At 43.5% G+C, this 27,089-nt stretch overlaps 1 protein-coding gene across 22 annotated transcripts in view; it reads right to left on the minus strand.

Annotated features, from left to right (window-relative positions):
* FBRSL1 (fibrosin like 1) overlaps positions 1-27,089 on the minus strand; it is a 539,160-nt gene that overhangs the window by 299,432 nt on the left and 212,639 nt on the right. For 18 of the 22 annotated variants that reach the window (XM_054082211.1, XM_054082227.1, XM_054082219.1 and 15 more), the window contains exon 3: positions 4,643-4,744. The exons of the other annotated variants lie outside the window; for them this stretch is intronic. In XM_054082211.1, the coding sequence (XP_053938186.1) occupies positions 4,643-4,744 (102 nt within the window). The remainder of the gene's footprint in view (positions 1-4,642; positions 4,745-27,089) is intronic. 22 annotated transcript variants of the gene reach the window in all.

Raw genomic sequence — 27,089 nt, forward strand, 5'->3', positions numbered from 1 at the left:
ACGGACCTGTGGTGTGACTGTGGTCCAATTCTCACATCAGAGGCTCATTTGATCATGCTTCTGGCAAGGCACTTCAGCCTGAGGCACACGTAACAGACCTGCAGCTTTGTACCCTGCTGCTGCTTTAATCCCTTTGCCCCAGGAGGGGAAGCATGGGACATAAAGTAGGAGGGAAGGGGGAGATAGTGTTTGTGATGGCACACAAAGAAAAGCAGATCACAGTGAACTGTCTGAACAGAAGTTATTCTGTATTCATCTACCAGAGAGAGAATTTTATATCTAGTCTATACAGTATGCTAAACACTTATCAAAGAACATTTAGAGAAAGGAAAATCTCCGTGTTTCCTAAAAGACTGCTTTTCGTTTATTATGTTTAAAGAAAAAAACAAACCAACATATGAGGACAGGATGACGGAAAATTAGAAAAGATAGCCTGGGGGATGGAGGATGAGAGGAAAAAGCTCTGAACAACTTAGCAGCAGCACTTGCTGGTTTTATGCACAGCTGAAACCAATCCCTTGAAAAGGAGAGTTTTGACTCTTAAGTGGCCAGCACCTCTTGCAACATATTTCCTAATCAGTGAGTATTTATGGTCGATATTTTATATTTCCAATTTCCCCCTAAGGGCTCGTGAGAAAGCAGCGCACCTGCCAACCTTTTCAGCTGGGCCAATAATTGCCAATTTGCTCTTTGCCTTAGTATATCACTCAATTTAGCCCTGACTGTGCCCTGCATACATCCTCATTCATCTCTGTGCCCCCATGACAATTAGAGTGTTAGCTTCAGCTAACTAGGGCAACTATTCTACTAGGGTTGGAAGACAATTATTAGTCTATTTTCCCATCTTGTGGCAACAAAATTGAGAATCCATGACAATTACATTCAGCAATTCTGCACTCTGCCGCCTGCTCCCCCTCCTTGCCCCCACCTTCCGAATATTTCAAATTATCACAGCTCTACTACCACATTCAAATTTTCCATGTTCACAGGGAGTGAGGCTTCTATTTAAATGATAATGAGGGACGATCCATTCAATTTAGTGAGGGAGAAAATCCATTAAAAAGCAGGCAGTTCTTAAGCTGATGGGTCAAGAAAAAGATAAAACCCTTTTTTTGTTAAAGCCATTATACAAGGCTCTGCGTAGATTTTTGGACTGTTCAGGACATCAGAAAAGATTAGGACAATTATGGAACATGGGGGAAAAAAACCCAACACAAAATGCCCAAGCCTTGCACTTTTACTTGGGTCAACACAACAAAATAGCAACATGGCTTATCTGGCTCTTAATTCTCTGGCAACTTCCAATTACCTCACTATGAAAGACAGCAGAGGGAAATCCCATTTTGGAAAAAGGCTGTTGACTCTGTGTTCGTTGTAGAAGACTCAAGAGTACATGTGTAATAGGGATGTCAGCTTTGTAGTAGGTTTTAAGGGAATTTTACATCAACATTGGGAATATAAACAAGCAGTGAATTCCTCTCCCATACACCAACCATCTGCTGTGCAAACCTGGGCTAAAACTTCTCTGGCTTTCTGCTCTGAAGTTTCATCATCCTGAAGAAGAGACCAGCCTCCACAAACCAAACCTCTGCAGCCAGAGATGATTTCACTAGACCATAATAAGCATTTTTTTCCCCGATGACCCACAATAAGTGGCACTCAATGTAATGTCTGGAAAGATGTACTACACATGACAATCGCTGTCTCACTACGAAGTTGTGGCCCTCTCTCCCAACAGAAGTTTCATTGCGGCAAAGAAGCAGCAAAACACTCTGGGTTTTGTTGCGGACAGACTGATAGCTCTGTGTGTGTGTGTGTGTGTGTGCAAGACATAATCAATCATTTGCTTCAGTTTTCTTTAGAGTGCAATTATTTCACGACAGGCCAGGCCACCTCTTGACTTCATTAGAGACTAATGAGATGCATTAATGTAAATAAAGAACAACTCGCTGGCATCCCATTGAACAAGTCACCTCAAGAAACAAATCACACAGAGGAGCTAAGCTGTTCATAATGGTGCCTTCTCAATGACGGCTGACAACGGAGCCGGAGGGAAGACTCCAGTGCTCCTAAGGTGGCGACGCTCAAGCACTACAGCTGACACTTCCATACACAGATTTCCCACCACACCTGCTGCGTGCTGCCGTACGGCAGCCAAACCTGCCGCCTCCCACCTCATTGACTCCATTGTTCACCCAAGTTAATGGAAAAAGAGATAGGAGAGAGAGGCAGCACGAAAAACAGTCTTGAGGGCCAAACGCACCAGGAAACAGCAGGAGAGCCGCTCAGGCGAGGGTGAGAAACAGCCCAGGTGCCTCCTGGCGCAGAGCATCGTCTGCAAGGACAGGCAGCCACCTCTGCAGTCATGTGCCAGAGCCTTTATTTGTAACCGCTAACCACCAGGAAAAGCCGTCCTCGCCTTCGCTATACGTCCTTAATGTACTGTGGCTTTTAAATCCTTGGTGCCGCGTGGAAGGGGCTGCATCAGTTCAGCTGCACAGCATCTGTTTCCACAGCGTGCTGGAACATACAGCTGCAGAGCCGTCCAGGGCCCAGGCATGGCTGGACAGAACACCCTGCAGGATCGACAGCCAGTGCCATGGCATCTTCTTCTCTCCCCTTCCCTGCTCTCTCTGCGAGAAGAAAAAAGCCTGCCACCTATTCCTTCGCACACAAATTGAGAAAACCATCCGATTGCACCCGTGGGACTTTCTAAGAGTTTCTGACAGTCACTAAATAGACTACAGAACATTTACTAGTACGCGAGGAAGTGTTATACGTAATTAAAGCTAAATTGCAGTCATCAAATAATGAACGAAGAGCATTCAGCGATTCATGAACCTCACTTTTCAAACTGTTTAATTACTAATTTGAAAAATTCTCATTTTCAACGGGTCACCAGGTCACGAGAGCAGCTTCCAGCAAAGCTATGAAGTGTGCCCCGGCCTTCAGGCACTGCCCAAATGTCCCCGTTGACTAAACAAGAAGCGAGTGCCCACTTCCCACTGGATTTCACTGGCTGCTGAGCTAGCTTTGAAGATTTTGCAGGAATTAGACACTTGGACTCAGATCCTGCAACTTCAGGGGCAAAGGGAGAGGAGAAGAAAAAACTAGAAGTGCATCGGCTTAACAAGAAAAAGTCTCCAAGACTACTTAACACTTTGACCTGAGCTAATCACTACGTCTTAGTATGTTAGTCCTCAGCTGTGGCCCCACATCGTGGTACGGCAATGCTACAGGCGCCTCTGCTCACACACCTGCCGGGACCAGCCAAGGGGAGGGGAAGGAGAGAATCACATAAATGTATGTATGTATAAAATTATGATCATTACTGCCTAATAACAGAGCCACAGACGCCCCGCAGCCAGGGGGTTTGTCCAAAGCGCCCACCCCTCACCGACTTTGCCCACCACGATGCGTGGGTTCGCAATCCTGGAAGCAGATCACAGGACATGTTATTTTCTCTTCCTCCCACTGCATCGGCTGTTTACTGCGCCCCATTCGCACTCCAAACGTGTAGAGAGAATTTTCCCCTGTCACATTTCCCTGTCAGAGCTGTCAAGCTGAATCCCGCTTTAATCTGCCAAAAGCACTTTTCTGCTGACATTTTTAATAAATACTTTCAGCTTTTAAACACATTTGTGGGAGCCATTTTTTCCCCCTTTTCTCCCTTCTCCTCCTGTAGAATGGGCTCTGAAAGCCTTAATAGCAAATACATTACACTTATCAAAGGCTTTCCCCCCCTTCTTCCTTTTGCATCCTGAAGCAGAGGTAGTGTTTTCAATTTTAAAGCTAAATTAACTGTCCAATTGAATTTAGCTGGGGTGAGCCGTTTTCTGTGACAGGTTTTAGTTATGAAGCATATTTTACATTAATAGAACTCAACATGAAAACCACTTGCTCTGGGATTTCTGTGGCTTGCCATTGAAATGGCAAATTTAATATTTCAGACATGCTCGTGCCAGCGTTTGATTATTGTTCTTCATTTAAATCTCTCCTAACGGGAAAGGTCCTAATTAGTAAAAAATCATGTTTTAATGAAGGTGAAATGCTAATTGCTAACACAAAAAAGCCTTCATATAAAATTACCCCAGCACTGCCATTGATTTCTTGGTGACTCAAAAGCCCATTTGTGTGTTTACACACTAAGGCACCGTTTGCTTTTGTTTTATCATAACATTTCACTCAACATATCATTGCATTTTCTGAGAGGAAGACGGCTTTTCCCAAAAAACCTTTCATATCTTGGAGGCAGGAAGCATAAAATTAGATGAACTGACTTTGCACCCAAACTACATGATTACGTGCAGTAGCTAAACCCAAAGATACTGTAAAAAGCTTTTTAACACAACTTCTTTGAGAAAACAAAACAAAACATCGAGCCATTTTTCCCCAAGGAATAACAATTCCATTTTGTTTTCCCATCTCTGATCTTTCACTTATCATATTATTTGCACCATGATTATAGTGTTTGCAAGGCAGCTCAACCACTTAATGCCATAACACTCAATCATGACATAAAAAAAAGTTATTACACAGTGACCTCTGGATGCCAACATTTGTTCAGCAAGATTTATGAAAAGCCATGTCAGCAGTGAGAATTGCTGCAATGAAGCGATGCTTTCTCCTGAATGGTACTTACATCACTGAGACGGTCCCTTGAGCTGCTCCGCTGAGAGCTTGTGGCCTCCCTGATGCTGTCTTCCTCGCTATTTCTGCCACTTCTGCTTGTAGGGACCTTCATCTAGAGGGAGAAGAAGGAGGGGGAAAAAGGAGATTTTCAAGCACTGCTCTGCCACCTGTTCCCGAGGTCGCCAACAGCAGTTTATTCAATGTTTCTCTCCTGTGCCCAAGGCACCGTAGAGAGGATGCTTTGGAATGCACGGGGCTTCTCTGAAGTTGTGCTTGACCATGTATGAACGTATTACTAACGTGAGAGAGAAGGGGTGCTTCTAGCATAACACAGCAACTTCCTGCTTACATCTGCGAAGAGGAAAAGGATAGGACGGGATAGATCTGTCATTCACAGCTTCATTCCTGGGCTCATTTACTAACAAATTATTCTGCTAATTCCCTTGTGAAATATTGCATGGAAAGAAGTGTTTAATTTATTAATAGGTTCTGTTCATATCAGTTTGGTTCCTTTTAAATTACACTATTTAAAATGTCGGCTTGTACAAATTGGTACTTTTAATAGCAATAAAATCCCCTTGTTTCTTTCTGTCCTATTTCACTGCAGTCTCAGTAGCTGGCAGGGTTTACACACTGACAGAGTTCCAGTATGTTCAAGCAGCATACTGGAGGCACGAGGAACTGTGCTAGGTGGGCACAGTGCCACACCGCAGGCACTGAAACCCAAACCCCAGGAGCACGCTGACCACGGCGCTCCCACGGATGCCTGATACAGCCGCCAGCTATGTTTAATACCATAGTCACAATACTGTATGTAGAAGGAGCTCCGGTACTCATCCAGTCTGCAGTCTATAACTTGGTGTAGGCTTGCAGGGAAGAGCACAGAGGAACTTTCATGCTTACATTCAAGCACCGGTACATTTCTGGTTCAAGTCCTTACTCTGCGTGCCTTTCTGCCACCTCACACCTCATCAGCGTACTTTCTTCCTCAGGATAAAACTTTTAGACTCGGTCACAACAAGTGTTAGAAATACAAATTTGCCCGTAGCCACCTTGTCACGCAACCACTGCTCTCAGCATCAACACTCCATCTCAGCCATTGCAAATCACCTTTCCAAAATGCTGCCCATTTGAAAACTTTTATCAAGACCTATTTTTCATCTTCGCTCCTATGTCAGAATGTTCAAACAACACAGCAAGGAGAGATAATCCCTGCTGGGATCTGCTAGAAGCATTTCCAACCAACAGTGAGCCTGCATTTTCAACCGCCTGCATCAGGTATAAAGGCAGGAAATAAACCCCTTGAAATCCATCATGCTGAATCCATGTTGACTGTTTCCTTAATAAAAAGGCCAACAAAACTATCAATCACAGAAATCTAACTACACCACATGAATACTGCGCCCCAATCCCATGTATAACTAAGTAAATTTGATAATTTTTTTCTAAATATACATAATGATTGTCATTCACTTTATTCCTTTTTAGGTCTTTATTAACCAACCACGATTTCAGTTATCCCACCATCTTGCCTAGGATTGATGCCAAGCCAACAGGAAAAGTTGTAATACCTCATTAACTACAGCTTTTCGAAAACACCGGCACATCAGCTTTATTCCATCATCAGGATCTTCCTTCACTTACTCAAACCCCAATTCCACCGGTTCCCAGTCATCGGCCAGCTCTTCTGAAACTTCTGGACGTGAAGTATCCGATCCGCTAATTTCAAAGCTTCCAGGCACAGCAGGTGCTTTGTTTCTCCCAGAAATAGGAACCACTTAACTATGACAGGATAGAGCTACGGTTCCCCTAAATACAGAATACCCATTGAATTCTACAGCTTTCTGATTTCTGATGCATAACTTTACCAATCCCACCAAGGAGCACATCAAAGCCTGTCAAAATTATTACACTTTTGACCTAAACTTCTAGACAACTGCAATTAAACCAAAAATAAATCACACCATTCCAAATCCTTTCACCCTGCCAAGCGCAAATGACCACCAGAACTCCTCAAAAGCACTAAACTGCCAGCTGTTTAAAGTTAGCACAAACTCACCCAGACTGGTACCAGACTCTAACCTTTTGCTGTTTTTCTGAAGTTCCTGTTGGCTCCCACCACCACCTGTTCCTTTTCTCCAAATTTCATTAAAGGAAAACTACACCTACACCCATGGTAACAAATTGAGACAATTTGACCTGACAAGGTCTTGCACAGGCAAGCAAATTAGAAGCATCAGTGCTGCCATTAACCTTTCCAAGTAAATATCAATTATTAAACTTGCAGCACTACCTCTGTCCCCAGTTTGCTGCTGTGAATTAAGAGGGTCATCAGCCTTTTTGACAGATCTTGTTCATTTACACCTGCTGCCTGCCAGCAGGGGAGCCCGCACACCCGCGGCCAGAGCGCTGAGCCAAGCTGCCTTAATTCATCAGTAATTACCCTAATGAGCCACATGCAGGACCCAACGAGGAGGACAAGTTGTTCTGCTAAATGGATGCATTGGTTTCATGGGCACTCTCTGCAGACCTAGGGATTAGCAAACTGTCCAAAAGCTGGTTTCCCAAAGTTGCTCTGCCTTGGCTGTTTGATTTCTAGTGATTTCTCTGGGTGTTTTTGCCTGAGTTGCAGGAATTCCTCCTAACCGCGGTCCCTGATGGACCTCTACTATAAAACACAGTATTCCTCTCTCTTTGAAAAGGTTATTGTTTGTTCGGAGCGTGGAAAGTCTCTGTCATCCCACAGGGCGGTGAGCCCCCAGCCCAGGGATGGCACGGATGCCTCAGCACCCACAGAACCAAACAAGTTCACATGCAAACGCCACTACGCTCTCTTGTTCAGCATGCTGCAAGAGATTTACACAGGCATTAGAGAAACACCAGCCACCATTATTAAATACTTCAGAAGAGCCAAACAACCCAACTTAATGTAGGCTGGAGCAGGGGAAGAACGTCTGAGAGAAGCTGTCTTCCTGCTTGGAGAAAGCTGCCCTACAAAAGCATTAAAATCACTAATATGCAGTGTTTAGGAAGGAACCCCCTCTCCAGCTTGTTATCTCTGCCTGTCTGAAAGCATTCCCACTGCCCGCTGCCGTCTTCTGTCCCAACGGCTGCCAAGCCCCTCTCCACGCTCTGCCAGACGGCGATCTCCAGTCAGTGCCACCACTGAAACAGCAGCATGGAACAGCAGGTAGAAGCATCTCGTGGGCCAAATTGGAGTGTGTTTGATCACATTGCCTTGAGGTCTGCTCCAAGTATTTTAAGAGCTTTGGGGGCAGGGATGGAATCTTTTCTTAAATGCAGGTTGACTACTGTGTCACTTCAGGACAGCTAAGCTGGAACAAAATAAAAAGACAGGAGAAGACAAATCACTTGGCAATTTATCTCTTCCAAAGGCCAAATCCTGCCCTCCTCCAGATCCTCAGTCAGCAGGATGTTCATGTCAGGATGTATGCACCAAAATGTTAAAATAAGAGCCAAAGTTTGACTCGAGCAGAGCCTGTTTCATCACTGAAATTACCAGAATTCTCCAAATGCATCAGTGAAACACAGTGCTGCTTAAAACCCAGAGAAATGTAGCTTTCCACAAGGCTACAGACCTGAGAACGCCACAGACCTCACAGAAAAGCCTGTGATAGGCAACCCCGGCTATCTGCAATAGCCACGGTCCAGTTTTTACTAGTAACTGCAGATCCGTGTTTGAGAACATGAAAGACACCGTTCCCAGCCGGAGCTGGCTCAGCAGGGAACGACCCGGGGGCAAGGTACAGAGGGTTTGTAAGGCCACAATCAATTTGCATGCTGCAGGTGGCTGAGGACAGTCCCAAGCCACGTTCAGAGCCAAGAATTATGAACCTTGCGCTGTTGGACATCATGTAGCATGATTATATATCATAACTCATTCCGGTAATAACTCCAGCTTTCATTAAAGTCCAGCTCTGCTGTCCTGGACTGCTGCTGCCTTTTCATCTCTCCCATCCAGCTTCCTCCCTCCCTATTTCCTCCTATGGGGTGGAGGAATATATGAATGGGCAGAATGGGGTCTTGCTTCCCTAAAAGGGCTTTTTCATTACCGCTATGCTGGCTCTCAGCCCCTGCTTTTTAATCATAATAGATCAGCCTGCTCTCCATTTACTTAAGCTTTTTGGATGTCAAAGGAAAGCACATTTTTATTTGGCACACCTATTTTCAAATCACGGGCACGCTGCCCCGGCTCATTATTAATAAATACACTTCGATTTATCACAAGCTCCGTTTGAGTGCCACGGGGAGCCTGGGGCAAAAGGAGACAAATTCTTTTCTTAAGTTGTTCTGAAAGGTGCTGGGCTTCCCGACCCTCACCCCCATTAACCCGGCACAGCTAGTGCGCTTCTACTGGGAGCTCCACGGCTTGCGCAGCGGCAAACTCGGACTGATCTTGTGCCATCTCAATATATTTGTTCATTATCTTGCGCACACACAGAAGCATTTGGAAATGTACTCAGGGCACAGGCCAAATTGAATCATCTGCCTTCATTTTCCACACGATCTGAAGCTACAGCTGCTACAACAGGCTGTGGGATTTTTATTTCCTTCCTTAACGGCATTTTTTTCGCACTCTTAAAGTCACAGTGGCCTCATTTTAAACCTCTTGCTGTTGCCTGGGTTTGTGTCTGCTTCTTACAAAATGGGCGGGAAAAGAAATTCTGAACAACCTCCCTCTGTGCTGTTCTGAAGGCAAGATAGAAAGCAACGCCCTTGGGGAGGACCTAATTAAAGCAGTTATCTCAGAGATGCCTGTTCCAGTGGCTCAGACAGGTCTATTAATCCACAAATCCTCTCACCTCCATCAGTGACGGGCGCTGGCAGGAATGACCCCACCTCCCTACAGTTCCACAAAAACAATGAAGCCCTTCCAGACCGGAAGGGTTGAAAAAGCTCTGTGCAGCACTCAACCAAGGCACGTCCTTCCACGAACAAGTTAACTTCTCCAGACAAAAAGTTTAATATATTTTTAGAGCTCTAGAAGATCAACTCTTTTTTGTGTTAAGAGAAAGGACAGGCCAAACACAGACTTCAGACGCAGGGTTTTACTGACTTCATGGCAAATCTATTTTGGCAGAAGCTACTTGGAGATAAGCAGGCACAGCTGAGAGGCATCCAAGTCCCAGAGTTTAGGTCCAAGCTTTCAGATCACCACAGACAGGGATGAATCCACCTTACCAAGACCATCTATCTAAACTAATACTGCTGAACGCCACTTTACATCTCATCAGTGTGTAATGACTATCATCTGCTCTGACAAAGTACCCTTTTTCAACTGTTTCTGCAAAGTCAATCAAGGAAGAAAAATTATCTGTAGATAACATTTCATGCTAACAAAGATTATGATTCCTCATGGCTACAAGAACCGTTAAGAGCAACTGTTCCAAAATCTTACCAAAACTAACTGTATGGCCTGTCCCTTTCCCAAAAAATCACAAAGACAATGCTTAAACAATATTTTGGTAAGACCTTTTTGCTAACTTATGCTTCATTTTATCATCAGCTCCCAGATAAGCTTGTGTTTCTCTTGGTAGACTATCAGCAGTAGCTGCTTTCTGCAGCAGGAGACAGTAAACTGCCTTAATAAATACAAATGGTCAATTTAATTAAAATATATTGGAGACTTGGAAAAAGTACTACTTGTAGATGAAACAGTCTGTTAAGGGATTGCACTCAAGGCTAGTTTAGTGTATTTTAAGCAGGCAACAATAAGTGGCAGTGAAACACACTGCACAGAGCTCTAGCCCAATGATTAAAGAGCACGCTGAAATTATAAATGTCTGTTTTTCCAGGAGGGGGGTGGAAAGTCACCCAGTTACCTCTGGTTTTAATGCCTGAAACAAAACAAACCATTTGGCTTTAAAAATGTACTTCTTTAAACCTGAAAAACACCATGTATCAAAACAAGGTGGAATCAGCTAAACACATTACTTCTGACTTGTTTCCTTGAAAATCCAGCCTTAATGCATTCTAACAAAATTTATCTATCCCAAGCATACCTCATAATGAGATCAACTGGGAAAAATATCAGGCTTGTTTGTATATTTTATACTTGCTCTAACTTGGCAGTTTGGAGATTATGTATTCCCCAGGTCCCTCCTTAAATCGTTTCACACACTGCAATTTGATTTTCTTTGCTTGCCCTTTTCCACAATTTTTTTGATACATTTTATTGAGTTCTGGCTCAGAGGGAAACGTTCCCTTTGAATTAAGGGTGCAATCATTTTTTTCCCTCTAAATAAGGACATATGGCGTAGAAAGCAATGTTATGGACCAAGGATTTTATGATTGAAGTAGGACTCATTTTAAAAAATGACAGCAGTATCGGGTTAAATTAGAGCAGTTTTTCTAATTGGGTGGTGCTGCAGTGGATGTTGTGATTGGCTACCTTAGCTATAACTCATTTTAAATATGACGTCCATTTTTACTTATTGTGATGAAGAGGAAAACAGCTGCAGTGTTAACTTACGATACAGAAAGAAAATAATCTATTTTTTAAAAGAAAAACAAACTATATTCATGCAGAAAGTTGTATCGGTTTTAGAAGCTTACATTTGTAGATTTGACTGGCATGCAGACTTCTGGTTTCTAACCCTCACTTACCTGCTTCCTCTGTATAAATTACTTAGATAACCTGCATTGCAGTTTAGCAGTCTGTAACACAGTGGTTAATTTTTACCTTTCTGGGATGCAGAGAAGTTGAATTAACATTAGCAAAGGATTTTTGTGCTTAGAAGCTGTCAGAGCCGGCTGCTACGGAAGGCAAGTACAATAACTTACTGTAAGTAATAAAAAGTAACATTACTTAAAAATCAAAACGCTTAATAACTAGTGCTAGTTCCTCAGCTCCTTGAGCAATGTTAACTGCTCCTTAATAACCTAACTTCTAATCTCAAATCTTGCAACTCGGCATGAGGGCCACTTCAAATCTTTAAAAATGAATAGAGACCAAGCTTATTTGCTGCAATGCATTGCCTCTGCAGTTTTTGGAGGAGTTCCTGTATGGCGCTCCCATTAACCACAGAAACATCCTCCAAAGAGCTCAGCTTTGGCTCTCCGAGAGATGCTTCTCCAGGTCTGGTCCCACACCTCTGTGCTGCTGTAGGTGCTGCTAGCGATGCACAGCAAAGCCCGTGCCAGGACCACAGAGGCGCTCGGCAGGACGAAGCTTTCTTCAGCGCCCACACAGACTCTGCTGAATATTGCCCGACTTGTTTTGCCTTTCTAAATACCAAACTAGAGAGAAACTACATTTGAACTCATGATTTTTGAGCAGTGTGGCTAAAAGAGTGGGCCAGTGCCACTGGGACTGGAGAGCCGTGTTCATTAGCACCCTGTGCAGAGAAGCCCTGAAGAGCATTGCGGTTGGCATTTCTGCAGCTTGACCAACGCACTGGAACCGCCGCAAAGATTTGCCACAGCTTCTGGGCTGGCAGGTGGCCTCGGCTGCGGAGCAGAGCCGGCACCGCTTCCGAGACGGCCTGTGCTCTCAGGACCGGGAGGCGAGCTACAATGCCAGAGCTAATGCTTATTTTGTAAAAAAGCTGGTGCTTAAGCAGGCAAAACTGCTCGATTTTACAGCTGCCATCAGGCCCGCATAGCAAACTGCACCGTGCGTGCCCCCAGCCGCACTTGGCAGATGGCGGCAGACAGCTGGGAAAATCTGGGCTTGACATACGTCAATGATAAACTGTGTCAGCGTAGACCTGCTTAGGTTACAGCCAGCTAGCGTGTCTGCAGGAGTGAGACTTCGACTGGGGAAGGGTAAACAGCATTCCTAACCAATTTAGCTGAAAGCTGCCTTCCACAACAAGATACACAGATGGCACCTACGGGCCCTTGGGGCTCTCTGGAGAGGCAGGAGAGGCGATAAAGGGGTGACGTGCAATTTTATGATTCATGGGCTACAGCCACAAACCAGCACAACACATAACAAACCAGTGCCCACCACCAGCGAGGATTTATCAGGTCCTGTTGCAAAGGCGACTACAAGCAATTGCTAGAGAAAAAAAAAAAAAAAGTCAGGACTCCTCATACCCCCTCACCCTGAGAAACCAAATAAACTTATCGGAGCACTTTTCTCTGTGTTTATAAACAAATGGAGGCACCTGTAGGCACAAAACCCCCCAAACAACCAGTAATTGATGACTGAAGAGAAGCAGCCTGTAAAGCTGGGAGATGACGATGAAGCCATAGCTGCGCAAGGGACAGACATAATTACCATCAACGGAAGGGCAGCGCCTAATAATTACTGCCCCAGCTGTAAAGCTCAGCCAGAATCAGATGCCCCAACTACACTTTAATTTAGCGACAGGTCGACAGGAACAGCCTCCAATAAATACTCCATGAGAGAGCTGAAAGCCTATGAGTGAGTTACTAAATAAGATTTGTAGCTTCAAGTTTCACATTAAGGTGATTCAGACTTGTGATTCTCGGTTATAAACTGCTATTCAATATGCATCAAATGAGAAGTTGATTTTGCACATTTTTTTGGTGATGGGAAAGAAATGGATACTCTAAAGATCCGCTCAGGACTCACACAACAGATGCATCAAGTGTTACCAACACCAGTGCAGCTGACCATATCGAAAGGATCACTGTAAGGGATGAAACTCCAAGCAGGATGGAGGTCGGATCACTAAGTATCCATTTAGCAAGAAGAGAGCTGTGTTCAGCTGGAGCCAACACACCAAATTAGGCTGAATTTACACAATGCTTTTAAACATCATGTAAGAGGCAATCAGAATTGACAGTTTTAACATTGCTACCACCTATGCATACAGATACCATCTATTAAAGGCTAATATCAACAGCTGTGATGTTCAAAGCAAAAGCAGATTTAATATACATATTAAACTGTCCAAAGCTGCAGGAGATGTTTCAAAATATATTAGGAAATGCAACCAAGAAAAATCTCTCTGTATGCTACAGTTATTTCTCTTCTAGTAATATTTGCTACCAATGGCAAAGGTTTTGAATCCAAGACAGAAGGTGATGGTAACCTTCAAAACTGATTTTAGTAAGAGAAGATCCCCAAAAGCAAGTTAAACACTACTAATCATGTCAGGTAGGCAAAACATTCAATGCAATATTGCTTTGTCCTTGGGAAGAAAACAGACTCATTCCTCCATCTTCTGATAACAAAAGGAAGATATCAGACAACATTTGCTAAGAAGAAAGCCCAGAGCTGTTGCACAAGCCCTAGAGTGGGAGATCATGGGCACACAGATGTTTTATAGATCTTGGAATAGTGACTGAGAAAACTGCAAAAGGACAAGTATGAGAGAAGTGTTTCAAAGGAGCAACCGGGACCGATGGGGCAGCTGTAGGCACACTGCCATGACGGTGTGCTTGAACAGAAGAAGGAAAACCCCCAATACTGGATTCAATTGATTAAACTAAACTATTTCAGTCAACAGGGTTCTCTGGAAAATTCTTAAGTTTCTTTTCCTTCATAAGTTTGGCTGAAAAGGGAGCTGGGTAAATGTGATACATGTAGGATTCTTGATACACTGATACCGTAAGACATTCTGATAAATACTAGGGCTATACAAACATTAACAAAGCAAATTTTAACTGCAGAATATATCGGCTAATTTCTCAAAAAGTACTGTCAATACATAATCATCAATGTTTGCCACAGAAGGTAAAAGGATTTAAACGAAGCTTAAAAGTTATTCAAGAGTTCCATCAACAGCTGAGTAAAATGTTATCAAATCCACTGCAGATAAAATTCATAGGTGCTAACAATACCTGTTTGTAAATAAATAAGGGAGGAGAAGACAGTTTTAGCCATCAGTTTGGATTCCTTGGAAAATACTTGACTAGAAACAACATATCCCAAAGCAGAGCGGCACTGTGCTTATGAGGAAGGAAAGTGGCCGCTTGCAGCTACTGTGGAGGAGAGACTCCGCTGCTGAACAGAGCTACTTGCCTGGGAAAAGCTGGGAGGCTCACAGCGGACAAGCACATTCACATCATCTTGCAGTGCAACACTATAACCAAATGGAACTAATCCAGTCCCAGAAGAGCAAGGGAAGAAAGGCCACTTTGTCTTGGATACAGTATGGACAGGAATGGCTTTGGAAGGCTGCTTGGTCTACAGCCTCTCCAGTCAGCCAGCCAGGCAAAGCTCTTCTGAAATGACAACCTATGGCAGCTGCAGCCTAACCCATGGTACAAACTCGGGCAGGTTCCTCAACTGCTCCAAGTCCTTCTTACACAGAGCACAGAGATCAATCAAACTCCTTACTCAGTGCAGACCATTCCTTACTTAGAGCTGGGAACAAAAGTTACCCTCCTGATGCTGATCAGCGATGAAGGAAGATTTTGTAACGGCAGCCTCCAAACCCTGTGGCCTCTTGTCCATAGTTCAAGGCAGGGACAAAGCTACCGTACTCCGCCCAACTATTCACTCAAACCCTCCGAGTGTCTCATGTGAAATCCCATGTTTAGTACAGTAGGGTTTCAAATTCATTACAAGGACTCTGAGGCACCACAATAACACAATTAAAACACCACCAGATGTGTGTCATATAATACATGTTAAAAAAAGAAAAGACATACTGTGTGCAGATACAACAACAATTTGCTGTTCAAATTAATTCAGGAATCAGTACCATCCCTATAAACCCAACATATAAAACATATGCTACTGTAGGCATGCATAAACTGCATGAATTTTTTCCAGACAAAGTCACACATGCAATTAATAGACTAAAATGAAAAAAGAAAAGAAACAAAGTAAATAAATAAATACAAAGGCTGCCCATGGAATGATGAATTTTACAGAAACAAAGATGACAGCACTGAACAGACGGAGCCACAGCCGCGAGCCCATCCTGCACCCTGGGCAGTATATCCCATCCTGGCCTCAGTGCATCTGAACAGGAAACTCACATGTAGCAGAAACGAACACCAGACAGAGATCCAAACATATTTTTTTTTGCCCAGCACTGGTGTGAGGTTAAGCTACAGTGGCACAGATTAAATCACAGGAGATCGCAGCCAGACTTTCACATCCCCAGGACCGGGGCTAGTACCGCATGTTTTCAGCCGCCCCACAAGCCAGCCCACAATCACATCCCTGAACTGATCTTCGTTACCCACCCCTGTTATTTCTGAAGAAAAACCTAGGAGCAAGGCTCTGGCATAGCAGCAGCTGGGGAAAAGCTGGCATTAAAGGCAAGAGAAGCATCACTTCGATGCAGAGGGAACTGATGGATGGCTGGCGTGACCAGTGGTATCATGTGAATTCAGCAAAGCAGAGAAAACTCCCACGCACATCATCATCAATGTTTTTATTCCAACTTCTACCTGGTTCTATGACTTGCTGTTATTGCTAATCCAAACCCTAGCATGCCCCTACTTGGAATATGTCTGGACTTCTGGGCCCTGTCCTTTCCTGGCAGAGGTTCCATCCCCAGCCAACCACCCCTCGTCACTCACAGGCAATGGAATGCTAACCACAACTGCTTCAGTAAGTCTCCAAAAGAACCAGAGCCGTTTCCTTCAGGTTCCTCACACTAGCAGATGAATCCAGCCACTCCGGTAAAAATCGGAGCCAACCTTACACCTCTCTGGGACTGGAAAGCAAGTCCCTGGCTCTGCTCTCTCAGCAGAGGCAATCTGAACCCTCACTGCCGTCTGGTTGTGATCACCCATTGTGGTAGGTCAAGACTTTACTGTTGTCAAGGAAACTTTCAGAAAGGCCATGAGAACTTATACCACCAGTGCAAGTTTTTTTTATTTGAGAAAACAGCATTCTAACTGCCACAGCAAGCACAGCCAGCTCCTCAAAGAAACACAGAAGCAATTTCCTCCGAATGCCCAGGGGATATCCTGTTTGCTGCTTGACATCTTGAAGAAAACAAATCTAAGAATAATTACAGCCAAAGCAACAAAGGTGAAGCCCTTTGGTAATTTTCAGTCCTGAATAACTAAAAAGGGGTGGCAATTATTTTATCTAATGATCAGTGAACTTTGAGGTTACCACTCACAGCTGAGGAAGAGGATGCAGCTCTTTAGAGGGCAGCAGGGCTGTCGGTCTAAGCCCAGAGTTCTGTGAAATAGCCGGCTGACACATCCCATCATCAGGGGACACGGTGCGTCACCCAAGGATGCGAGGAAGTAAAGAAAGCCCAGAAAGCTCAGAGCAGATGGGCTGGGAGCCTGCCCTACCATCTTCCTACAAAACATAGACTGCATCCATTTATGATGGAGGAAAACGCTTATTGGGTCTCTTATGATGTGCATCACAAGACTGGCTTGGCATTCACTGTATTTTCCCTACAACTATAGTTTTTAAAATCTCTCAGGCACAAAAGGACTGGCTGAAGCATTGTAGTTTGAGCACAAAGCAGGATCTGGATTTCGTACTGTGTTTTCTGTCATGACAGAAAAGCTAACCCAAGTGTCCTCGTTCTGAGTGCTTGTCACGACCTGTAGACCTCCAAGAGCCAATCCCAAACTGTTCTGCTTGTAATGGCAACAGACAAAAAAGAAGAAACTCCTGCCACACACCAGCATGCCCTGCTGAAGATTAATCCTCTCCCTGCAGCAGGAAGGCCATGATACTCCAAAGGGGTAAACTGTGTCCTGATACAGTTGAGGGCAAACTGCAAAGTAGCCACGAGGCAGAGGCTCACACCGCCGGCCGAAGGTTACCCAGCTGCTCTGACATCTCCTCACTGACGCAGCAGAGCAAAGCTGCACCGGTGGCTTTTGGAAAGGAGTACAGCTGTGCCTGGGGATGAGGAGGAAAGGGGAAACCTGCCCAAGTCAGGCCCAGGGAAGCCCAAGCCATTGTGCCTGCGTTTGGTTCACAGAGCACACAAAGGCTTCTCAAGCACCGAAATAAACAAGTCCACTAGTTTTGCTAAAAGCCTAATTTGAAGCTGATTTAGACTGCTGTAAATGGTGTATAGCGTGCTTACTAAGCTTTAAGCCAAACCTTAATTTTTTTCAGGTTAAATAAGCTGTGAATCAGTCAAACTTGAACTAGAACAAGCAGCTTTTGAAGCAAAATTAAATTAATAACCCAGTGAGACTGCCTGCTGTCCTTCCTGCAAGAACGGCCTTAGCTGCAGGAAATGCTTATCCTCCTTGTCACATTCGGTGCAGAAGGGCTTTTTAAATAGTAATAAGCATCTGTTTTCTCTACTTTTTCAATGGGAAGGTCCAGAGTTACACAAACAACACCATATAGGATAATGCAGTAATAGCAAGATATACCTACTAGTACTTTCTGAGAACATCTCCAGGTGCTTTGTGAATACCCATCAAGTTTAAACAGCAAGGATGCGCCATGTATAGCATTATCATCCCTTCTCAGAAGGAATGAAAAGATCGATAACTTTGGGAACATCAAGCAATGGACCTGGGATAAAGGAAGGACTAAAGCTACAGAGAAACCAGAATGGCTTAAAGCACTGCAGCTTTTAAAAGCAACCTTCTCGTATATCAACCACAAGATCATTCTCCCTGGATGATGCATGAGTAAATATTTCTTAGAAAGATAGTATACTGTTCACAGAGTAGGGCTTGATGAGAATGCAAAAAAAGGAATTGCAGGGGTTTTTGGATAACGCATGGAAACCCCACATCTCCATAAGAAATATTTTAGTCAAAAGAGGCACAGAGATACAGCACGAAAAAATGAAGCCATCAGGCAGGAAGGCTTTGTGGAAGAGGGGTAAGGGGGCACGCCTTTGCTACTGGGAAGATATGATGGGATTCAGGGCTGCTCTTGCTACACAGCGCAGTGAAGTTTCACATGGGGCAGAATGACCTGCGCCTGAGAGCTGCTCGAAGGCAGGAGGCTTAGAAGTCCCTTGGATACAGATCTGGGAAGTGACTAAGGTCTGTCACACCACGGGAGCTTTACAAGCAGCAGCGGGGCCCAGAACTGCTGTTACCAAGTGTGACAAAACTGAAAGCTCAACTCGGAGACCAAAAGTCAGCAAAAGGACTGCTCTGAACAATAGTCCTTTCTGTAAGAGTGAGTGTGGGAGAATAAACAAAGCCCATAATAATAAAAATCACCAAGGCAGAACTACGGATTGGCGCAGATAACTAACTAACTATTCAGATCTTTAACATTCCCTTGTTGCCACCTGTGGATGAGCAACAAGAGGACACTAGAAATAGCAAGTGGGAATGGTAAAAGCCTCTAAAATTATGATGCAAAAATTGAACATGTCTCCTTGAGATGTAAAACTGGTCTCACATGGAGCTTTTGTGCTAACAGTTGTCTCAGTCTATATTCAAATTCTATATAACAGCACATGTCTAGATACCATTGTGCTATCAATATCCTTGCTGGAAACACTTTACCTTGCTGCGATTCACAATGTACCTGACAGTTTCCTATTTAAAACAATATTATCGCTAAAGGAAACCATTAACAGAAAGCTAAAGGAAACAATCTTATTCACTGAACCAACACTGTTGTCTCAGCAAAACAAAACAATTAACATCTAAGTTCACAGGAAAATATATTAGCACAACAGATGCGTGTGCATGTATTTCGGCCCTTTGGTAAAATGCACTGTTTTGGGGCCAGATGTTTCTGTTCATGCCAAAGAAGAATCCAGCTGCATCAAGCTGTGAATATTTCTTCTGATCTGTCAAAATCTGCTATGAACTAGAAGAGAAAAAAACAGAACTGAAGTTTGAAATAAAAGTCTGTTTTCCACTGGGGATTTTACCACCATCTGTATTTTAAAAGCTCTAGTACAACTTGACAGAACTGAAAAAGTTCGCAACACAATAGGTAAAGCCAATTGAAATAGCATTCAAGTTCGGTTTCTCGTAGAGTTGAAACATATGGTAAAAGCCTATTTTTGTGCACAATTTTTCCCCTTAAAATCAATTCATACTTATTAGTTGGATTTACAACATGTTTGAATTGTACAGCTTTTCTTGTAATGTGCTGCCATTACCAGCTGAACTCTCACTATTGAGATGATAGAACAATATTGAATTACTGGGCAAACAAGGTCCTTTTTCAATAACACCAGAGGTGGTTCTTTTTCTCATGGTTTCTAAACCCATGGTGTGTTTTTTTTTCTTTCATTTACAGAATTACCATGGATTTGCACTAATGCAAGAGTAAAACAATATCCTTTTCCTGAAACCATAAAAAAAAAAAAGCCAAAAGAGAAACAGAATATCTAAGCAGAAAACATGAAAGTGTCTCCTAACAAGGCAAAGTTCACAACTATATCAATGGTTGTCAATGCCTGGTATTGTCCTTCCCCAAATCCATCCATCCAGCAGGACCAGCACGCTGCCACCTCAAAGCCTACCTGAGGAAAAGCCCATAACTCATCTCACAGAAAGCTGTGTTGTTTTACCTCCCAAACCCAGCTTCTTCTTGTTTTTCCCCCCAAAACCCAGCTCCTTCTGCCCACAGGGTGAACACAGCGGCACGACCAGGCTCAAAGAGTGAACAAGCAGCCGCACCATTTTTATCTGGTGAGTCCTAAAGCTGCGAATTTCTGAAGTGCTCCAAGCATCTGGACTCCTAAAGGTGTTGAGATTCCAATCTCTCAAGTTCTACACTCAAAATTTCAGCCTTAAAAACTAATCTCTTGAAACGAACAAAGATCTAGGACAAAGGAAAGAGACTACAGCTGGATAGAGCTGAACTGAACTCAGTTTAAATTCTGATCTCCTCCAGTCGTCGCCCACTCTCTCCGTTTGTACGCCAGCACTCAGGCAGCTGTGCTGCCTTCCAGGTGTGCGGCGCAGCTTTGCCACTGACAGGGTTATCTATTTTACAAAGAATTACGCCAGCAGTGAAAATCACAGTAGAATTGTTTTGAAAGAAGCAAGCCTCAGATGGACAATTTAGATTTCACAGAAGTTGAAAGAGGATTTGCAGGTTCAAATTATTAATCAACACCCTGCCAGGCAGGGGCCAGGAGCAATCTGCCAGCACTGAGTTTTCTTGGACTTAAACTGTAAAATCTAGATTTTAGATTGACTCCGTGGGGAGAGGGGGTTTTGTGCCTACAGCCCTTTCCTTCTGAAGCACTGAAGCAAACCAAATCCCTGTTTTCTAGGGGCAAATATGAACTTAAGGGTGGTGAGGGAAGTCCTTCCTCCAGGAAACTGGGGGTTCAGGGGCTTTCTGAGCCAGTGGATAAAGGGCACATAACAAGGTTACCGCTACACTGTTAAAACCGTGTCCAGCTATGACAAGACATAATCTGCACGTGAGGTCACATAGGACCCTTCCTTTGTTGGCAAGAAACATGGAGAAGAGGCCAGAAAAAGGCAAGTTCCCTCAGCATACGCCTATTGCTGCAACAGCATTAGTTCTCCCACAGTGATGATCATGATGGCGCAGGCTGCTTGGGCAAGAAATAATTTGATTAGGGTAGCGTTGGCATTCTTTTGCCTCATGCCTGCAAAATTCTGCAAAAAAAAAAAATCAGGGAAACGCTTCATAAACAATTTTAAAGGGAATGCTAATGTTGTTCTACAAACTCAAATGTAAAATAGGTAGTCTCACGTTCCACTATTTGTTGCGTATTTTTATGAACACCATCACAATCTCCTGAGAACGGTCCCTGACACCACCGAGTGGTCAACAGGCCCCCAGGGTCAGGACAAGCAGTGGCCCAGCTTTGACACGCCGCTCAGTCCCGGCTTGATGGTGTCCACCAGAAGAGCACCTCATCTGTGCAGATCCCTCATGGGCCAGGAACTGCCCCACCTCCTGGGCTTCGGCGCTCAGAGCGTAGGAGCCCGAGCAGAGGGGATCCCGTAGCCCACCTCTGCAGTGCCTGGCATAATCCAGGCTCTGCGGCAGCTGCTTGGGCTCTTGCATCTGAAGCCTCAGAGCACACAGGGCTGAACGTTTCTGGGTCTGAGCGCGGCGTGGTGCAGGCAGCATCCCCTGAGCCAGGACACAGGTGTGGGCAGCAGAAGAGTGGAGTGCAAGTCCATGCGTGGGAGAAGACATACGTATGCTCACGCACATGAATCAGAGAGCATCGCCCAAAGCATGAGCCAGACAGCATCCACTTTAAGCCTCCTCTCTAGTGTACATCTTTATTACAATGAAGAGTTGCAAGATGAAAATTGGGAACTTGAGGCTGAAATCAAAATAGAAATAATGGGAAACACGCCCACAGACCTTGATTGAAAACGGTGATTTATTTTTTCTTTATTTTTACCTTGCCTGCCCTGTAGTGAGCTGAGCTACGGAACTGCAAAACTGCTGCTCCTGTGGCACTGTATTATAGTAATACTCGTTTCCTCTTGCCAGCTACTCATCAAGGACTACCACAGCACAGCCCTCCATTCTTTCAGATCTAGTCAGAAGGCAAATTAGTCGCAGCCTGATGGGGGAGTGCTAAATTTTTCATTACAATCTTCCTCCGGAGGTTTAGTGTTTAATAATTTGTACTGTATAGAATTTCACATATGGGAAAACAAGGCACCACACAGCCTCTCCAGATGCCCTTTTTTTTAACTTGATGCTAATCATGCAAGCCCCTCAGCTAAAGGAGTGGATTTAGGGCATAATTAAAGCTTTATACTTTAATAGTAATATGGGTAAAGCTCAATTTTATTTTTCAGAAGAACAGGCCACATTCGTAAATTCCCATTTCACTGAGGATCAATTTTCAAACAGGCTTTGTATCCAGGTCTCTTTGTTCCTGATATACCATGGAAACATAAACCAAGTAAGCAACTCATGGTACTATGACAGACACTGTGAAAGACGCTCTTTAATTCCTTACTATCAGTCCAAGAGCGGTGGTGGTTGTCCAAGGGACATCTGTAAGAGAGCATTGACATTAATTGCTCTGGCTTTCATCACATGATTTGGTAGGAGAGTCTCTCAGATTGATCATATGAACTTCAAATCTGAAAGTTTTAGCTACTGCCCTAAGCAGAGCTGAAGTGATTTAACTTTGCTGCTGCTCTCCTAAACCTTCCCCCAGCCACCACACTTGTTCCTTCCTTACGTGTCCTGGAAACGCCAGGGCTGCTGTTCTCTGATCTTCCCACAAAATTGCTTTCTCTTCACATTTCTATTGAGAACAACCTGGACCACACTTTCGGCATTAAGTACAGATGCGTGCAGAGGATCAGCACAAGGTTTGCACGCTGGTGACCTTGGAAAGCTTCATTGTAAAGACTCAAGTGGGACCTACGTATGCGACAGATTCTACAGTAGGTACTTTACAGCAAGTGACCCATCATGAAATCTACTCACTTCTGTAAGCCACCAAGGGCCATAGCGTTTCTCACTCCCAGACACTTTTCCTCATGCATTCCGGAATCCCTTTATCTTCTCAGTCACATACCAAGATCTCGGCAATGAGACACCGCTACAGAGCATAAGATAGGAAGGGCAAGGGAAATGGAAGAAGGGGTGCTGGCATAAAAACAGGACACAGATTCCTTGCACGGCTGAAACAGGAATAGTTATGCAATGGTCAGATTTTGTGGACTAATTTTAAGCATTTGATGAACTCTGAAGTACAGCTCCCTCAACGAAAGACACGTGCCAGTGATTACGTTCCCAGGATGACAACTCACAATATCTAGTGCTTTCCCCCTTCTCCTAAACATCCTCCTAAGTAAATTCAGGAAACACACACAGCATAGGACAATGACCACCTTTCACAATATGGTTTTAATTCAATCCAAGTTTCTCCCATCTGCTCAAGAGACCCACAGACTGCCTTGAAATGAAGTGCTTCGGTGCTATGATGGATTTCTCATTTCCCATAGAGAAACCAGGTGATAAAGAGCCAGTCTCAAGTAGCGTGGTAAAAATTCACAGTATTCTTTGACAAATCTCATGCTTCAACAGAAAGGAGAGATGCCAATATTGCAAATAAGTGTCTCTGTCCCCCTACATCATGGTGGAAAGCCAGGTTTTACTCTACCAATCAGCAGCAATAATGAGTGGGGTAAAGTAAAAACTTTTACCATGGATAAGCACCTGCTCAGCTCTTGGGGCCTGCAGCACGCTGGCAAATCCATGAAATGACCTAGAACTGAGAAATAATGACCTTGAAAGTGAGAGCTTATTTCTGGTTTTATCCATCTTTTAATATGACAGCTTAAACTAAATCAACCGTGCATTTTAAGATCTCTATTGTATCCTCCCCAATCTAGTAAAAAATGCTGAAGTCTTGAAATGGTATTTGTTGAAGTGCAGAGCTTATTACAGGTCAAAATTTTACTTGCCTTCTAACTGATCATCTGTGTTATTTAAGGCAGTACAACTGATACAGGACAGCCAGCTCCACAAACACACTGAACCTTCTTAACGGCCATGAAACTACTGAGATAAACTGGGTGTGTACGGTAGTCAAATTTAAACATAAGAAAGGAACATACTTAGTTCAAGGTGTTTTCTAAATGTCTTATTTCAAGTTCCAGTTTCACTGGCATATATAAGTCCTGTTGGACAAAGACTTTCAGCTCTGCAATCCTTAAGGTTTTCACCACAGAGCTTTATGAAGACTCGATTCGTGACCTGTGCATGGAAGAAGGTGACCTTGAGGAGGTTCACTCATCTCAATGTCTAGCAGTCATTTCCACAAAATCCCTGGGTAGGAAAATACACATGTGGAGACATAATAAGAGGCAAAGCCTCTATGTCAAAGAGCAGATTGAAGTCTTGTCATCAGGCCTAAGACAGCGATACCTAATTCTCCAGGACATCTGCTTATCCAGCAAAACACAAGGCTGTCATCCAGCAGCCAGAACGGCACTGGGGTAGGCACACACAACAAGGCGTTGAATTCTACCTCCAGCTCTGACCTCAGGCGCATTTATGTTTACTATTGCCTGCCCCCTTCTCCCTTTTTTATTTCTTAAATAGAAACCAGTTATACATATACATATGTCATTATGCTCAGTCTGTGAGGATGAATTTATCTGTGACTGCCAAAAACACGGTAATCTTCAGTACGAAGTATGATTACTCTGTCACCATGCATCTCCACAGATAGCAATGCTTATGTTATCCTTTGAACAGGAAGAGGTGAAACCACTGATGTTAAACCCATGAGGCCCGAGAGCTAAAGGACAAGCTGCAGTATCACTTCTTGCCAGAGGAAACTCATCCATGTTCTGATTTGGCAGGAGAAGGATTTATATCAACTTACACCAGATAAGGAACATGGGAAATAAACACATAAGTCAGAATTTACTAATGGGTATTATTTCTCAGATAGTAGCAAGTTAATGCTATATGGCTGGGCAACAAAGCCATTCCATCCTTGATAAAGGCATAAACATATTAAAGGAATAATCCCTGTGTGACATGAGGTTATTTGTGCATTCATAAAATCTGCACCGCTTCTGCCAGCACTGCCTTTTAAAAATCAGTGCTCTGTCCCAGCTTGATCAAACCCTGCAGTCCATGATTTGTTCCTGCTTCAATATGCACAAACACGCAGAGAATCCCATTATAAATCCCTTTTTAAAGGATAAATAGAAGTCTCCCGCATCACAAACAAACCAGAATCTTGGCCTAATTTCAGTAGTTCCATGTTATTTCCAGTATCAACTAAATTATAGCATGCTGTGAAAATCCCAGGGTCACGCTTTGCACCCAGGTCCTGTTCAGAGGAGGAACTACAAGAAGCAAAGCCCTATCCCTTCTGGCGCACCACCAGAGTAGGTGTTGGCCAGTCAGTTACCCTGACCTGCCCACTAAATCTATAAGATGCTTTATTATACACACATTTATTGGGTGTTCCAAGTGCCGACCCGCTCAAACTATAGACCATTTTCCTGTTCAGTAGAAGCAGTAAGCCAACACTAAGGAAAGGGTTAAGAATGAGTTTGTTTGCCATCATTGTAAGAGGTCCTTCCTTTTCATCACCCGCTTTTGAAGACAGTACAGATTACACAGTACATCACAAGCAGCAGACCCTGTTAAAACCAAGCACTGTTCCAAGTTGCCATGCTATGGACTAGGAAACGGTTAGCTCTGCTCTACTTTGTGGACATAAAAAGCTAACGAGGAAAGAAATAATGATCTGATTCTTTGTCAGAGAATCCAGCTTGAACCAACTCAATATTTGTGATCTTTTTCTTCTCCTTAAGGAAATTCACACAGAAAAACCAAAGCTTTTACAATACAGGAACTTCTTAAAAACATTTACTGCTGGATAACTTCACATCCTTAGCTCAACAGTCAACATTTATTATCATTTCACCATTCTGGGTGTGGGGTCTGTGGGCATTGTGATAAATGGACCAATCCATCAAAATTTTGTAAGCCCCACTATCCTTTTTTGGAAAGGCAATTCAGGAACCTTTAATCATCTTGGATTTCCCTGCACAGACAGTGTAAGCAGCAGAATGGAAAGTAACGAAAAGGGGGAATCAAGAGGAACCTTTTTACATCCTTTGAGGGACACTGAGAAAACCTACAGTAAGGTCCAAGTTAGAGGTAAAAATTCTCGTGATTAAAAAGTTGAAGTTATCCTTTTTTCAAGCTAGAATTAAGGTCATAATTATCTCTTCATTATAGAAATACATACCACAGCTCAACAAGACCTCTCGAAGGGACAAGGTGTTTCCTAAACTTTAATGCAACAAGACAGTTTAAAACCCAGTTTCCACGGTTTGGGCTCTCTCCAGACAGACCCACTGGTTATTGCAAAACAGCAGATTGCTTCATTACTGGCATGCACACTTGAAAGGAAACACTCTGCTCCCTCAGAAGTTCAAGAAAGCCACAGTCAAGTAACAAGCCAAGATTCACACATCAGGGTATGAGTTGTCAGAGCTCTGCTTAAACCACTGAAGTTCCAACTGGTTCAATTACATGGAGGGACAATAACAAAAGGAGAAGCCAAACCAAACATCTACCCTGGAATACTGTATATGAAATCACGATGCAGAGAATGACCAAGAACATCATTTTGAAGCACCTTTTTCTTCTGGGAAATCACAGCATTAGCAAATAATACCTAAGGATGATTTGTAAAAAATGGAAAAACTAACGTTGCATTTGCCTGGTGGTAAAATAGAAGGAGGGGAAAACAGCTTGTTGCTAAAAAATGTAGGAACCCTCCACTGTCGCAACAAGGTCCATGTTGCTTTATCAGCCATCAGTGAATCACTTTAATGCGAAAATTTACCCCAGATTGCAGGAACTGCCACATTTTAGGCAAGCTCTGAATGAATATGGTTTACCAAACAGAAAATATAAGTGATCTAATGCTGAATGTGCCTCCCTCTTGCCTGAATAAGTTGCTAAAAACAAAACTCTGATGCCTATTTGTAAGGTTTAATGAATATGCAGACTGTTAAACGAATAGACTATGCCCCAGAGCAGCTCACTTAGGATGCTGCTGTTATAATAAAATTAGGTACGTGTCCAATGAAGCTCAGGACCCTGAGCTGGTGCCGTATAATTGAAGTTTACAACTTTATTGGAG

The sequence above is a fragment of the Cuculus canorus genome, chromosome 17, assembly GCF_017976375.1.
Source record: "Cuculus canorus isolate bCucCan1 chromosome 17, bCucCan1.pri, whole genome shotgun sequence".
In the NCBI taxonomy this organism is placed as follows: domain Eukaryota; kingdom Metazoa; phylum Chordata; class Aves; order Cuculiformes; family Cuculidae; genus Cuculus; species Cuculus canorus.